Genomic DNA, 15,521 nt, shown 5'->3' on the forward strand with positions numbered 1-15,521 from the left:
CTCTACCTGGAACCTGGGGACTCTTTCTCAGTTGTGTCCTTCAGTGGGATCCATTAAAACTTCAAGAAACTTCAGAATTTTAATTTATCTTTGAGTTCTTGAGAAGTTTTTTGAAGATACTCTCAGGGATTGAGTCTGATGTAAACAACATCAAAGCCCTGAGAGGCTCATTAAATTTTTACTATTCCAGTTATGGAGAAAGATTTCAAAGAACTTGTCAGAAATACACATTTCATATTTTAAAGGGTATATTTTATTTTATTTCTCTTTAGAGCAGAGGTGGTTGCAGCATTCTGTGATTGATGTTGACCCAGGGTCTCTCCTCAGCAGCTCTGGCCTGCTCTCAGAAGCTGTGCCTGGAGCTCTGACCCAGTGTGGACAACCTTGCTCCACCTTCCCCAGCCCCATCCTGTCTGTCCTCACTCCCCTGGGACCTGCTGTGCTTGGAGAGCTGGCTGCACCCAGCCTAAGAGGGGTTTTCACTTTTTGTATTTTTTGAAGCAATCTGAAACTCCTGAGTTTCCCCACTGCAAACTGCCACACTGCTCAGGTGTGTGCCAGCCCCAGGTGCCACCAAAGCCACTGCAGAGCTGCCCTGGGCCAGCTGTGAGGGTGGATCATCAGCCCAAGCTGCACTGGGCCACTGCAAGGGGCTGTGGCCATGGGCACTGCACTGACCCCACTGCTGGGTTTGGCTGCCACGGCCACCGTGAGAAATTAAACTGTCCTTGGAAACACTGGGGAGGACTGGGACATACTGGGGAACACTGGGAACGCTGTGGGAGACACTGGGACATACTGGGAGTGACACTGGGGAGGTCTGGGACAACCTGGGGACACGGGGAATGCTGAGGGGGAATCTGGGTGGAATGGGATAGACTGTGAGGGTACACTGAGACAGACTGGGACATACCAGGACATACTGGGAGTGATACTAGGGCAAACTGGGGACAATGGGGACATTGCGGAGAAGACTGGGCACACTGGGGCATCCTGTGGATGACATTGCGGGGGAACTGGAAGGGACTGGGAATGAACTCACGTGTATTGGGAGGGACTGGGCTGTACTGGGAGGGATTGGAGGGGCACTGGGGTTGTACTGGGTTCTTCTTGGGATGAATTGGGCTGTACTGGGGTTGCACTGGTCTGTACTGGGGATGAAGTGGTCTGTACTGGGAGGGACTGGAGAGGTTGAAGGGGCTGTTCCTGCGTCCCAATTTTGAAGCTCCCGCCCATCACTTCCAGCAGCCAATCAGCGCCGGGATCGGCGCCTCGGGGCCGGTGCCTGGTGGCGCCGCCATTTTTTTTTACCTACAACTCCCGTCACGCCCCGCGGCCCGATTGAGATTCGTTTGAGCCGGGACTATGACGCCCGTCATGCCCCGCGCTCCACAGAACCCCGGGATCCGCCCCCATTTATCCCATAAGTGTCCCCCAGACCCTGAAGGATCCCTCAGTGCCCCCTCAGTGCCCATTCGGGACCCCCAAAAGCGTCCACCGATCCCCGCAGTGCTCCCAACCCCACAGATGGCTGGTACAGCCACTTCTGGGAATTCATATCCTCTCATTCCCCGCGGCACCAGAGCCCCTCAGAAAACAGTCCCGCCTCTAAAAGTCTGGCCGTGTCCCAAGCCCTAAAGAGCCCGGTTAGAGCTCCCCGAGCTCCCCTGCAAGTGCCCCCGAACCGTTTACGTTCCCCCCGCGAGGACCTCAAGTCGGGGCTTGGACGCAAATGTGTCCCCCAAGAGCCTTCCCGGACCCCCAAACATCGCGTTCGAGCCACTTCCGGGACTACAGCTCCCATCATGCTCCGCGGCGCAGGAAAGCGCTATTCCAGACGGGACTTCATCTCCCGTCATGCCCCGCACCCCTCCGAGAGCCATTGCAGCTGCGCCCAGAACTCCCGTAATGCTCCGCGGCCCCGTTAAACCGTATGATACTTGCGCCTACAACTCCCACCATCCCCCGCGCCCCAGACAGCCCTGTCAGAGCCCCCCAAGGGCCCGCCCCGACCCCGAAGGGCCCCAAATTCCCCTCCCTGACGTCGTTCCCCCCGCGGGGACCTGGAAGGCCCCCCCCTGGACCCCCAAGTGCTGCCCCGGACCTCGAACTGTCCCTCAGAATCCCTGAGTGCCCCTCCAAGAGCCCACCCGGCTCCCCCAAGTGTCCTCCAGAACCTCAAGTTCTCTCTGAATTCCCTCACCAGACCCAAAACTACCCCAAATGTGCCTCAGAAATGTCTCCAGGGATCCCGAAGTGGTCCCCTAGAGCCTGTGTGAGAAAAAGATGATAAAAAGGATGACAAAAAGACTACAAATATTATAGGTAATAGGGATTAATTAATTAATGAAGGGAATTGTGTTTCCTATAATGAGAGACCAATACTTTTTTAATTGCTAAAAATGTATAGATTTTTAAAGAAAAATATAAAAATAATGTATTAAAAATAATGAAGAATATTTTCATAAATTAGAATAATATATTTGTAATTTTATTTATAAGTTAAATTTTATTGATACAGAAGAATGCTTAAATTTTTTATATGTTTTGGGATGTCAGTCTCAGGTAAGTGATATCAGACATGGTGAGGCTGAGAGTGAGGAGCAGCTTGTCCAAACAGGCTCAGCCCTCAAGGGACTCATTCTTCTCCCTGCCCAGATCTCCTAAGGAGACATTCAGCATCAAGATCACCTAGGGAATGCTTCTATGCCCTCTTCTCTGAAATGAAAAGTAAAAAAATATTCCTGTAACTAAAACCAAAATTCATGATGTGCACTTTGGAATCTTCCTCCTGAAGAGAGCTCCAAACTCACTCCAATCACTGCACAAGGCCTGGAGACTCAAAGGCAATGGAAGGGAGACAAAGAGCTCCTGAGGGCTTTCTGGATTTTAATCAGCCCTACAGTGGATTTGGGGCTGGGTCTAGGAGCCTCAGGCACGGAGAGAAGGATGAAGAAGCTGCCCAAGGAGTCAGCAGCAAAACTCCAGGTGCCTTGGAGCATGGCTGGGCCCCAGTGAGGGCAGGGAGGGCCAAAGGCTGCCCAGGGCCTGGTGAGAGCAGATCCTTGAGGCCAGGATTGCAGGGAGCCCAAGGCTCTGAGCAGGGAACTGCAATGCTGAGCAAGGCCTGGCTTGGCTGCAGGAAGCAGAAAGGCCAAGGCCTGAGCCCAGCCTGGGCCAGCAGGGCCTGTCCCTCACGGCTGCCTCGGGGCTCTTGGTGGGCCAGGGGGATGTGAGGGGCAGCAAGGACAAATGGCATCAACCTGCAGCCCCTGCCAGCCTCCCCAGGGAGGCCGAGGGAGAAGCAAAGTGCAGCCCCTGCCAGGAAAGTTCCTCCTGTGGGGCCTCCAGAGGCGCTGCCCGAGCCCAGGGCACAAAGGCCTGGGTGCCTGTGGCCCTGCCAGCCCTGCCCAGCCCTTGGCCATCTGTCCTGCAGGCTGTGGCCCCTGGGCGTGCCGCTCCTCTGCCCTGGCCGGCTGCACTCGCCCATCTCGCTGTCCCCCAGCATTTCTCACCCAGCGTTTCTGTGCCCTCCCTGGGCTCCCTGCACCCAGCGCTGCCGGCTCCTGGCACACAGAGCCCGGCCATGGCCCAGCCTCACGCTGCCACACCTCCAGCACCAACATTCTGCCCTGCGAGGGACTTTGCTTTCTCCTCAGCTCCAGCCTGAACCTTCCAAGCTGCACTTTGGGGAGGTTTCCTGCAATTCCCACTATAGCAGAATATAGTAGAGGAAATGTATTTAAATATCTGTATAGAGGCTTTGCCCCAGAGGTCCCAGTTGCCCTTGATGGGCTGCAGCTGCGATGTCCTTAATTGGGCTGCAGCTGTAACCAATGAAGATGACTGGGATAAAAGGGGGTGGGATAGCCAGTCAGGGAGAGCCTTGGAGGAGCTCTGCCCTGAGAGAGAATGGCATGCTGAAGAAGGAGTCAGTGAAGATCGGCACCCATGAGAATGTGCCAAAGAGGTATGGACTTTAGAAATCTGATTACAACAATATAAGACTCTAGAGAAATAATAGAAGATCAACATCCCAGTGCCAAGGAAGGCTCTCTCTCTTGCTGGTCAGTAACAGAGAAGGGCTGGTGGGAGATGTGGTGGTTGGAGGCTGTTCCGGGCACAGTGACCATGAAATTATTGAGGTTTCAAATATTCTGTCAAAGCAGGGGCATCAACAAATCTTCTGCACTGGTCTTGTAAGAGCAGACTTCAGCCTATTAAGGATGCAGATTTGGCAAGTACCAAATCAGGTACTGATTTTTTAAAAGGAAACAGCCCTTTTAAAACAAAGGATTCCAGGAAGGATGGATGCACTTCAAGAAAGAAATCTTGAGGGTGCAGGAACAGCCTGTCCCTCTGAGCCAAAAAGTGAGCTAGCAAGGAAAAGGACTGGCCTGGCTGGACGTGGAGCGTTTTCCAGGAACTCAAGGGAAAAAAGAGGGTGCATCATCATTGCACAGAGAGGCAGGCAACTCAGGAAGTGTTTTAGGATGTTGTTACGTCAGGAATGTCCCAGACTGCAAGGCAAGATGGATTTTATTTGTCTTCTGTATGGCAGTTGTCTTCTGTTAAGTGGGCAGTTTTCCTTATCTCTTCCATAACCACTCCTCCCTCCAGGGGTCATCTGCTGATACTGGGCCATTGAATGTCACTGCATGACTGATAAGAACTACAGCATCCCATTGGGAGATGCTCCGCCCAGAGGGAGGAGCCAATCATTCCTACCTGGATATAATCTGAGTTTCTGGAACACCAGCACAGCTTCTCCACTGGATTTCCCAGAGGAACAGCAGCTGCCTCTTCCACTGGATCTTCAGAGGAAGACTACACCTTTCTACAGGATCCCTGCTCCAATAGAACCACACCTGACACTGCAGGAGGGCTGCAGCCACAATTCCAATTGGACTGCTACCATCACCCTGACCCACAGGGTGTCAGGTTGAGTTCTGACTCTGTCAGTGCTGTTTTGGTTTACTGCATTGTTTATTTTATTTTCTTTCCTAATAAGGAACTGTTTTTCCTGCTTCCATATTTTTCCCTGAGAGTCCCCTTAATTCCAAATTGATAACAATTTGGAGGGAAGGGATTTACATTTTCCATTTCAGGGGAGGCTCCTGCCTTCCTTTCCAGACACCTGTCATTCCAAACCAAGACAACGCAGAAAGAAAATTAGAGAGGTGAAAGCATAATAGCTGCTGGCCACTTCTTTGAAGAATATTAAAAATATTTTTTATGAATGCATTAATGGCAAAGGGGTGAAGAGGAACACCTCCATTCCTTATTGGGGGGATATGGTAACCAAAGCTGAGGAAAAGGCTGAGGTACTTAACCCCTTCTTTGCCTCAGTTTCCAACAATAAGTCAACTTTTCCTCAGGGCAAGTGTTCTCCTGAGCTGTAGATGGGCACAGGGAGCAGAACAGCCCCCCTGTAATCCAGGAGGAAGCAGCTGGGGACCTGCTGAGCCACTCAGATGCTCACAGGTGTCTCTGGGAGCAGATGGGATCCATCCCAGGGGGATGGGGGAGCTGTGGATGAGCTCCCCAAGCTGCTCTCCATCATTTACCATCAGTGCTGGCTCAGCAGGGAGATCCCAGAGCACTGGAGGTGCCAATGTTAGCCCATCCCCAAGAAGGGCTGGAAGGAGGAGCTGGGGAACTCCAGGCCTGTCAGCCTGACCTGGGTGCCCGGCAAGGGTATGGAACAGATCACCTTGAGTGCCATCACAGGGCACCCACAGGATGGCCCAGGGATCAGAGCCAGCCAGCGTGGATTTCAATGTCTGCACTGATGATCTGCATGAGGGGACTGAGTCCAGCATCAGCAAATCTGCAGATGACACCAAGCTGGGTGTGAGTGTGGATCTGCTGGAGGGTAGGAGGGCTCTGCAGAGGGACCTGGGCAGGCTGGATCCAGGGCCCAAATCCAGCAAGGTGAGGTTGAAGAAGACCAAGTGCTGGGTCCTGCACTTTGGCCACAACAACCCCTGCAGCGCTACAGGCTGGGGACAGAGTGGCTGGAGAGCAGCCAGGCAGAAAGGGACCTGGGGGCACTGATGGACAGCAGGCTGGACATGAGGCAGCAGTGTGCCCAGGTGGGCAAGAAGGCCAATGGCTCCTGGCCTGGACCAGGAATGGTGTGGCCAGCAGGAGCAGGGCAGGGATTCTTCCCCTCCCCTTGGCACTGGTGAGGCCACGCCTTGAGTGCTGTGTGCAGTTCTGGGCCCCCAATATAGGAAGGCCATGGAGGGGCTGGAGCGTGTCCAGAGAAGGGCAACAAGGCTGGGGAGGGGTCTGGAACACAAGTCCTGTGAGGAGTGGCTGAGGGAGCTGGGGTTGTTTATCATGGAAAAGAGGAGGCTCAGGGAGGCAAGGTGGTGTCAGGGCTCAGGTTGGACTTGATGATCTCCAAGGTCTTTTCCAGCCTTGCTGATTCTGTGATTCTCTGGAACCACCCTTGGAGCAGGTGCAGGAGGAGCCCTGGGCCTCCTCTTCAGCAGCTCCAGCAGCCCAGGTCCCTCAGCTTCTCCTGGCAGCCCCAAAGGCCGTCCTGTCAGTCCTGCAGAGCCTCTGCAGCCCCTCCTCACTGCCCAGAACAGGGAGCCCCAGAGCCAGACACAGCAGCCCAGATGTGCCCCCCTGGCCTGGGGTGCCTCTGGCAAGGGAGCAGCAGCAGGCACTGCAGGAGCCTGCAGACAATTCCTGCAGCACTTGTAGGATGATCCTGCTGCCCAAGGGACGTTCCCATGGTGCCAAGTCAGGAACTGCAATGGGGAGTGGGGCCAGAGAGGAAAGGGCAACCAGGGATGGGCTGTTTGCAGGGGAGGGGACAGTGATGGGCAATAGGAAGAAATCTGGATCAGGAAAGAGGAAAGAAAGCAAAGGTGAAGCCAAGGAAATGCTCAGGGCAGTTTGGGGGTGGCTGCCAGGCAGCCCTGGCTCTGAGCAACAGCGTCTGCAGTGGGACAGGAAACTCCCAGCTGATGGGAACAAACTTTCTGGCTGAGTGCAGAGGCCAGGACAAAGCTGAGTGGTTTCCCTGGTGTCCCCCAGCCCTTGCTGGCCCCAGGGGCTGATGGCGTTTGTGCTCCCTCAGGTTCATGTCCCCACAGCAACAGCATGGGGGTGCTGCCCCTGCTGTGTGCAATGCAACCAGGGGCTGCTGAGGCAGTGCTGCCGTGTCTGTGCCTGCAAGGATGGGGCACCTGTGTGAGCTGGGGGAGAGGCCAGGGCTGCAGAGGGGGGATGTTGTTGGCAGCTGCATGAGGACGCTCTGGGACGCTGCCCTGGGCTGTGCAGCGCACTGGGCATGGATCAGCCCCTGCTCTGCTGCTCCTTCCCGTCTGCCCCAGGGCCCTTGCAGAGCCCCAGCCATGCTGTTTGCCCCCAGCCTGCCCACGGCCAGCCTGGGGCTGCTCACGGGGGTTTCTGTGCTGAGCATTGGCCTGGCCGTGTTCTTGAGAGAGCCTGGGCAAGGAGCCTGGAGCTCCGAGGCCAACCCCCAAAACCAAGCAGAACTATCAAAATTTACTTTTATTACAAGTGACTTGCAAAAACTTGGCGGCGCTTTAGTGTTTCTGATACCATCCAGTCATCAGTGTCCACACTGCAGCCTTGAGCTCCTGGTTCCTCAGGCTGTAGATGAGGGGGTTCAGGGCTGGGGGCACCACCGAGTACAGAACTGACACGGCCAGATCCAGGGATGGGAATGAGATGGAGGGGGGTTTCAGGTAGGCAAATGTGCCAGTGGTGACAAACAGGGAGACCACGGCAAGGTGAGGGAGGCAGGTGGAAAAGGCTTTGTGCCGTCCCTGCTCAGAGGGGATCCTGAGAACAGCCCTGAAGATCTGCACATAGGAGAAAACAATGAACACAAAACAACCAAAAGCTAAACAGATAGCAACCAATGAAATCCAAATTTTTCTGAAGGTGGAGTGTGAGCAGGAGAGCTTGAGGATCTGGGGCCCCTCACAGAAGAACTGGCCCAGGGCATTGCCATGGCACAGGGGCAGGGAAAATGTATTGGCCATGTGCAGCAGAGCATTGAGAAAGCCACTGGCCCAGGCAGCTGCTGCCATGTGGGCACAAGCTCTGCTGCCCAGGAGGGTCCCGTAGTGCAGGGGTTTGCAGATGGACACGTAGCGGTCGTAGCACATGATGGTCAGGAGGAAAAACTCTGCTGAAATGAAGAAGAGAAACAGAAACATCTGTGCAGCACATGCTGAGTAGGAGATGGTGCTGGTGTCCCAGAGGGAATTGTGCATGGCTTTGGGGACAGTGGTGCAGATGGAGCCCAGGTCGCTGAGGGCCAGGTTGAGCAGGAAGAAGAACATGGGCGTGTGCAGGTGGTGGCCGCAGGCTACGGCGCTGATGATGAGGCCGTTGCCGAGGAGGGCAGCCAGGGAGATGCCCAGCAAGAGGCAGAAGTGCAGGAGCTGCAGCTGCCGCGTGTCTGCCAATGCCAGCAGGAGGAAGAGCCTGATGGAGCTGCTGTTGGACATTCCTTCACTCTGGACATTGTAAGCTGTTCAAAGACAACATTGAGAATTTGGACAAAGTACCTTGAGTCAATCCTATGCTATCTTCTTACACAAGCCATCAAAATTGCTTCTCTTTTTTGTGGAAATTTGGAAATTTCATTTACCTTTTTTTTTTTTTTTTTTTTGAAAGTAAGTTTGGTTTGCTAAAGTAACTTGTGCTTTTTAGAAGGGACAGAAGTCCTCTTCTTAGCATTCTCTCAGCCTGAACACTGGGGAGCCCAGAAGAAATACAGGGCTCCCTGTGCCCCTGAGCAGTCAGACCTGCTGGTCCCACACAGGTGCCCTTTGCTTATTTCACCTTCCTCTAGTACAGGATGTACAAATTTAAAACTGCATTTAAAAAGATACGTGGCCTTTTTGAAGACTCCAGTTTCAAAATCAATCTCTCCAACTCTTCTCTCTTTCCCTGTGAAGCTGGACAGGATGGGATAACAAGGGTTGCTCTGGCCCTCTGCTGCCTGCAGTTGTGCCTGCTGGGAGCTGTTTCTCTCTATCCAAGCCCTGTCCCTGCCAGTGCTGCCAGAGCCCAGCCCAGCCCTGGGGGCTCAGCTCTGCCCTGCAGACCCCTCCCAGCACAGGGCACTGCCCAGGGGCATCTCCCTGGCAGCAGGGCCTTAAGGGCAGGCCAGACAAACAGAGATGCTGCAAGCCAAGGTGCTGCTGCTGCTGTGTGTAGGGAGAGGAGGCTGAGGAGGCACTTTCTGAGGGAGATCTGAGGCCCATCTGCTGATGCCCAGGCTGACAGTGCAGGAGGCTCAGTGACACAGCTAAAGCTGACAGCCCCTTTCCCTTCCCTTTAGGAGAGAGCTGAGAGCAGCCCTGGCCATGCAGCACCATCTCCAGAGCAGGAGGAATCTGCCCTGATGGGGGTGGCTCCTTGCACCTGGAACTTCTCCCCTGCAGCGTCCATGGGGAGCTGCCAGGCAGGCTGAGAGCTGCCCCTGGCAGGTGGCACATGCCCTGGGCTGGCCAAGAGCCCTGAGGGCTGCAGGAGCTGCTCTGCAGGACAGCCCTGGGCAGCCCTGGCTGCAGCCCCAGCTTCAGCCCCTGCAGCCGTCCCTGGCAGCAGGAGCCGTCCTGCCCTGTCCCTCTGACGGTGCCCAGGGCAGCCCTGCTCTGCACCACATCCTCCTCCTCCTCCTGCTCCTGCTCCTGCTCCTCCTGTGCCCCAGAGAAACTGGGAGAGTCCTCCTGACACATCCGCCAGGCTCTGGGGTGTGCTGGCTTCAGGAGATCCCTCCAGGAGCACAGGGGACATTGCCCTGCACCCACACACTCACCATGCACAGGGCTGTGAAGATCTTTCCCCAGGTGAAGTCTCAGCTCAATGTCTTCCCAATCCTGATTGCCTTCAGCCTGTCTCTGCCTGGCTCCTGTCCCCTCAGTGCCTGCAGGCAGAGCCCTCAGCCCTGCTGGGCTGGGAGAGGAGCTGGCCCTGGAAGAGCTGTTCCTTTAAAGCTCAGCAGCACAGACACAGCACAAGGACTTTAATGAGCCTCTTGGGGATTTGGTGTTGTTTACATCAGACTCAGTCCCTGAGAGAGTCTTCAAAAAACTTCTCAAGAACTCCAAGTTAAATTTAGACTCCAAAGTTTAGGAAGTTTAATGGTTCCCACTGAGGGACACGACTGAGAAAGTGTCCCCAGGTTCCAGTTAGAGCAGAACACTGGAGGCAGTGATGTGATTTAATAAAAATATATGGATATTGATCTAGTACTGATAACCAACTGTGACAGACAAAGACTCTCTAACAGTTTAAAGTTAGAAAGTCTATGTTTATTGCGACGCTGGGCAGCGTGCGGGATAGCAGGGACAAGGAGGCCATGAGGCCCCAGGCCTGCAAGGGTCACTTGTCTCCTGCTCATGCCTCAGGCCCAGGCCCAGCAGCCATGGCCACAGTGCTGCCCAAGTTGGCTCTGGCAGGGCTGTCTTGCAGCTGCTGCCCATGCCTGTGCCCTGTGCAGCCCAGGCTGTCCTACGGTGTCCCTGCCCTGAGCCTCTGTCCCTGCAGGCTGTCGGCATCCCCCGGCTGCCCCACCTGGCTGGGCCCTTCCTTTGCTGACAGCTCTGCCTCCTGCCTGCCTCTGCCTGCCCACACAAAGCCTTGCCCTGGCCCAGGCTCCTTCTGGGGGATGTGTTGCACCACAGCCCTGCCCTGAGAGGGAAATTCCTTTCTCTTTGGGTCCTGTCTGGCTCTCCCTATCTGCCCTTTGCATTAATTCTTTCTTTCTCTGTTCTCTACTATGTCAAAAGGATCCACCATCTCTGAAACCACCCTTCAATCCCTCCCAGGGCTCTCCTCTGCTGTCCTCAGTCTCCACCCCACTGAGTACAGAGCTGCTTTGTCCCTATATTGTGCTCATGTGCTTGAGGCCTCCAAACCCCACGTTGGAAATCTCTGGGTCCTCTCCAAGGTGTTGGCAAAATAAAACCTTCTGCTCATAGTCTAAGGAAATCACCTCAGGACAAGACCAGTCAGACCTGTGTGTCTTGGCTGCTTTTGCCATGGAGCAATCCTTGGATAGATAGATTTTTTTAGGCCCAATTCCAGATTTGCCCATGGGCACTTTGATGTGAACAGCGATTCTTTTCCATTGGAAGGAAAGCAGAGGCCCAGTGTTTTAGGGGCAGATGAGCAGCAGCCACCAAGGGCCAAGCCAAGCCAGACCTTTATGGAATTGCAGCTTGTTCCTGAGAGAATTCCTTGGATACACAGAATTTGGGAGGTAGAATACAAGTTCTGGCCACTGGTCCCTTGATGAAAAGGCTGTTTCTTTTCCATCTGAAGGAAAGCAGAGAGCCCCAGGGTTTGATGGTAGATGAGAAGCAGCCCTTGGGAGGCCAAGCCAGCCAAACTCATCTCTCCTGGCAGCTTTTGGTTGGGAGCTATCCTTGGATATATGGAATTTAGGGGCCAAATCTCAAATTTGGCCACAGCCCTGGGACAAGAAGACTGTTCCATTTCCATTGGAACGAAGGCAGAGAGCCCCAGTGTTTCAGGGGTAGATGACAGGTGGCCATCAGAGCCCACAACACCAGCCAGAGCTGGCAGGTTTTGTCTGGGAGAAACCCTTCATATAGTGAACATTTTAGGAAGAGTAGCAATTTTGGCCGTGGAGGAATAAGAAGATTATTTTTCCATAGGAAGGAAAGCACAGAGCCCCAGTGCTTCAGGGGCTGATGAACTGCAGGCACCAGAGACCAAGGCCAGCCAGACCTGTCTGTAATGGGAGCTTTTGTGTAGGAGCCATCACTGGATATAGGACTTTTGGAGGAGGAATCCCAATTTCAGCCATGAGCACCTGGAGAAGAAGGATGGTTCTTTTCCCTTAGGATGGAAAGGGCAGAGCCCCAGTGTTTCAGGGCAGAATAGAGGCAACCACCAGAAGCCAAGGCCAGCCAGACCTGTTTGTACTGGGAGATCTTGTCTAGGAGAAAAAACCCTTGTATGTAGGAATTTTGGAGGACAAGTACCAGTTTTGGCCATGGGTGCCTGTGCCGGAGGGATTGTTCTTTTCCATAGGAAGGAAAGCAGAGAGCCTCAGTGTTTGAAGGCAGGTGAGACTCAGCTCTCAGGAAGACAAGGTCAGCCAGACTTGTTGGTAATGGCAGCTTTTGTCTGGGAGCAATCCCTGGATATTGGGAATTTTGGAGAGGGAATCACATTTTGGCCATGGATGCATGAATGAGAAGGGCAGTTCTTTTCCATTTGAAGGAAAGCCCAGAGCCCCAGGGTTTCAGGGGTACATGAGAAGAGACCCTCGACATGCCAAGGGCAGTTGGACCAGTCAGGCCAAGCCACCCAGACCTGTTCCCTGTTCCCTTGGATCCATGGGGCCCTGCAGGGTCCCAGTGGTGGTGTCATATTGGATCCTTGGTTCCATCAGGCCCAGATGTGTCACATTGGCCTCTTGTTTCCATGGGGCTCCAGAGTGTCACAATGGTCCCTTGCTTCCATGAGGCCTTGCAGTGTCACAGGGGTCTCCTTGGTGCCACAGTGTCACAATGGGCCCTTGGTTCCATGGGGACTCACAATGTCAGAAGGGTCTCCTTGGTTCCATGAGGCCCTGCAGAGTCCCTGGATTCAACGAGGCCTCCAAGCATCATCATGGACTCTAGGATCCCATGAGGCCCCAAAATGTCCCAATGGACCTTTGGTTCCATGGGGTCCAGCACTGTTCCATGGATCCTTAGTTCCATGGGGCCCTGGAGTGTCACAATGGACTCCTTGGTTCCATGGTGCCACACAGTGTGACAGCTGCCCCTTGGCCTGCCAGGACTCCATAGTGTCACAATGGTTCCTTGCTTCCATGAGGCCTTGCAGTGTCACAATGGTCTCCATGATCCCATAAGGCCTTGCAGTGTCACAACAGAGCATTGGTTTCATGGAGCCCCACAGTGTCACTATGGTCCCCATGGCTCCACAAGGCTCTGAAGTGCCACAATGGCCCTCTGGTTCCACAAGGCCTCCAAGTGTAAAAATGGCCTCCATGGTTCCATGAGGCCCTGCCGTGTCACAATGGACCTTTGGTTCCATGATGCCCCAGAGTGTCACAATGGTATCCTTGGTTCCACGGTGTCAGAATGGACCCTTCATCCCATGGACACCCACAGTGTTCTCTGCAGTCCCCTTGATTCCACCAGGCCCTACCATGCTTTAATGGCCCCTTGGTTCCAGTGGGTCCCGAAGTGTCAGAACAGTCTCCATTGCTCCATGAGGCCCCGCAATGTCACTGTGCTCCCCTTGGTTCCACAGGGTCCCACAGTGGAACAATGGACTCCTGGTTCCATGGGGTTCCTCAGTCCCAATGGTCTCCTTGGATCCGCAGTGTCACAGTGGCCCCTTGGCTCTGTGTGGCCACGCTGTGTCACAATGGCTCATGGTTCCATGAGGCCACACAGTTTAACAAGGGACCCACCCTTGGTTCCATGAGGCCTTGCTGTGTCACAATGGACTTCTGGTTCCAGGAGCTTTCACACTGCCCACAGCAGTCTCCTTGGTTCTGCAGTGTCACCATGGACCCTTTGTTCCATGAGGTTCTGCAGTAGAACACGGTCACCTTGGTTCTGTGAGGTTCAGTAGTGTCACAATGGACCCATGGTTCCACCAGGCCTTGTTGTGTCACAATGGCTCCTTGGTTCCAAGAGGTTTCTCAGGGTCACAATGGTTTCCTTGGATCTGCAGTATCACAATGGACCATTGGTTCAATGTGGCCCCAGTGTGCCAAAATGGATTTTGGTTCCATGGGTGTCCTGGGTTGACTAAATGATGCTTTTATCCCCAGTCATCTCGTTCTGTTATGCTGAATAATAAGTTTTGCACCTTTAAGACTTGTTGCAAAGAGTGAAGAGAGGAGAGAAGAAGTGCACAGTTTTTTTTCCAGACACTGCTCTCACTCCTCCACATTCCTGCTCCTAGACTGTGTTGACTGCAAATAAACAGACAGCGAGACAGAGCTCTTTTTTATCTTTAGTTAGTTTAGCTAGCTGAAGCAAAGAAGTTCCCTGGACTGTAGTTTTTTCCCTTTTCTTTAGACCTCGTGAAACCTGCTCTAAACTGAACACCCAGCAGAGCACCAGCAGCTGCACCTGTAGCCCACCAGGCCGGGCCTGGGCCGTGGCATTTCCAGCACTGGAGGGACTGATCAGAGACTAAATGAGCTGAGTTGCAACCCGGGGAAGGGACTTTCTCAGTTTGTCATCTCTTATAGAGCAGTAAAAAGTTTTCTTAATCAATATTGTTTAAGTTTTATTGTTTAATAAACAGTTTTCTTCCACTCTTCTCCAAAAAAGTATTTTCTCCCGGACCGGTTGGAGGGAAGAGCCGATTAAATTTACTTTCCTACCGGAGCCCCTTTAGAGATTCGCTCCCAAATATGCTCTAAACCAAAGCAATGGGGTTCTGCTGTGTCACAATGGACCCTTTGTTCCATGAGATAGCACAGTGCCACACCTTACTCCACGGTTCTGTGAGGCCCTGCTGTCACCAAATCTCTGAAATATCAGAAGAAGGCTCCATAAAACTCATTTGCTATTAAAGAGGGCATCATTTATTCAGGCCTAAGGTCTGGTGTAGGATAACTCCAAAACTTACATGGAGATGTAATTCTACCAGTGTGTTGCTTATATACAGTCACTAAATGTGAATTACAATTTACCCATTTCCATAAAACCCACCCCATGTTCCCAGATTCACTCCTTGTTTTCTCTATCCCTGCACCCTTGAGCCAGATGTCTTCTTCTTCTCTTCCAACCATCCTTGCAGGGAAAGCAGCCCCTGCATGCCTTGTTCCCGTGCTGAAAGTTCCCAGGCAGGGTAAAAATGGAATGAACCCTTTTGGTATCAGCCCCAGGCTCTGTGTGGGCAGGCAGAGGCAGGCAGCAGGCAGAGCTGTCAGCAAAGGAAGGGCCCAGCCAGGTGGGGCAGCCGGGGGATGACAACAGCCTGCAGGGACAGAGGCTCAGGGCAGGGACACCGTAGGACAGCCTGGGCTGCACAGGGCACAGGCATGGGCAGCAGCTGCAAGACAGCCCTGCCAGAGCCAACTTGGGCAGCACTTTGGCCATGGCTGCTGGGCCTGGGCCTGAGGCAGGAGCAGGAGACAAGTGACCCTTGCAGGCCTGGGGCCTCATGGCCTCCTTGTCCCTGCTCAGCAGCCGGGCAGGGGCCGCCCCATGCTCCTGCCCTTGGCATTGCACATCCCCACATGCCAGAGCCCATCCCGGCAAGAGCCCTGAGCAAGGAGGGAGGGACAGGATCTGCCTGGCCAGGCCCTGGGGCTCAGGCCTTGGCCCTTGGCATTCCTCAAACACATCCAGCTTTGCTCAGCACCAGAGACACCTTGGCCTTGTTTGTCCCCAGCTGTCATCACTGCCTCCAGTGTTCTGCTCTAACTGGAACCTGGGGACACTTTCTCAGTTGTGTCCCTCAAGTGGGACCCATTAAAACTTCAAGACACTTTGGAGTTTAAATTTAAGTTC

At 53.8% G+C, this 15,521-nt stretch overlaps 1 protein-coding gene across 1 annotated transcript; it reads right to left on the reverse strand.

Annotated features, from left to right (window-relative positions):
• Nucleotides 1-4,539: 4,539 nt before the first annotated feature.
• Nucleotides 4,540-8,501, reverse strand: LOC143696313 (olfactory receptor 14C36-like). Its single transcript, XM_077192423.1, has 2 exons — nucleotides 7,608-8,501; nucleotides 4,540-4,593 (listed from the first exon to the last, which is right to left on the reverse strand). Exons 1-2 carry the CDS (start codon nucleotides 8,499-8,501, stop codon nucleotides 4,540-4,542), a joined length of 948 nt encoding a protein of 315 aa, XP_077048538.1.
• Nucleotides 8,502-15,521: the final 7,020 nt, after the last annotated feature.

This window comes from Agelaius phoeniceus, chromosome 33, assembly GCF_051311805.1.
Source record: "Agelaius phoeniceus isolate bAgePho1 chromosome 33, bAgePho1.hap1, whole genome shotgun sequence".
NCBI lineage: Eukaryota > Metazoa > Chordata > Aves > Passeriformes > Icteridae > Agelaius > Agelaius phoeniceus.

Bases quoted from the DNA above. Each gene is read 5' to 3' on its own strand.
- LOC143696313 (XM_077192423.1), bottom strand. From the start codon at position 8,501: ATGTCCAACAGCAGCTCCATCAGGCTCTTCCTCCTGCTGGCATTGGCA. The intron at 4,594-7,607 runs GTGTGGACACTG...GTTATGGAAGAG, and splicing joins ACCAGGAGCTCAAGGCTGCA to ATAAGGAAAACTGCCCACTT.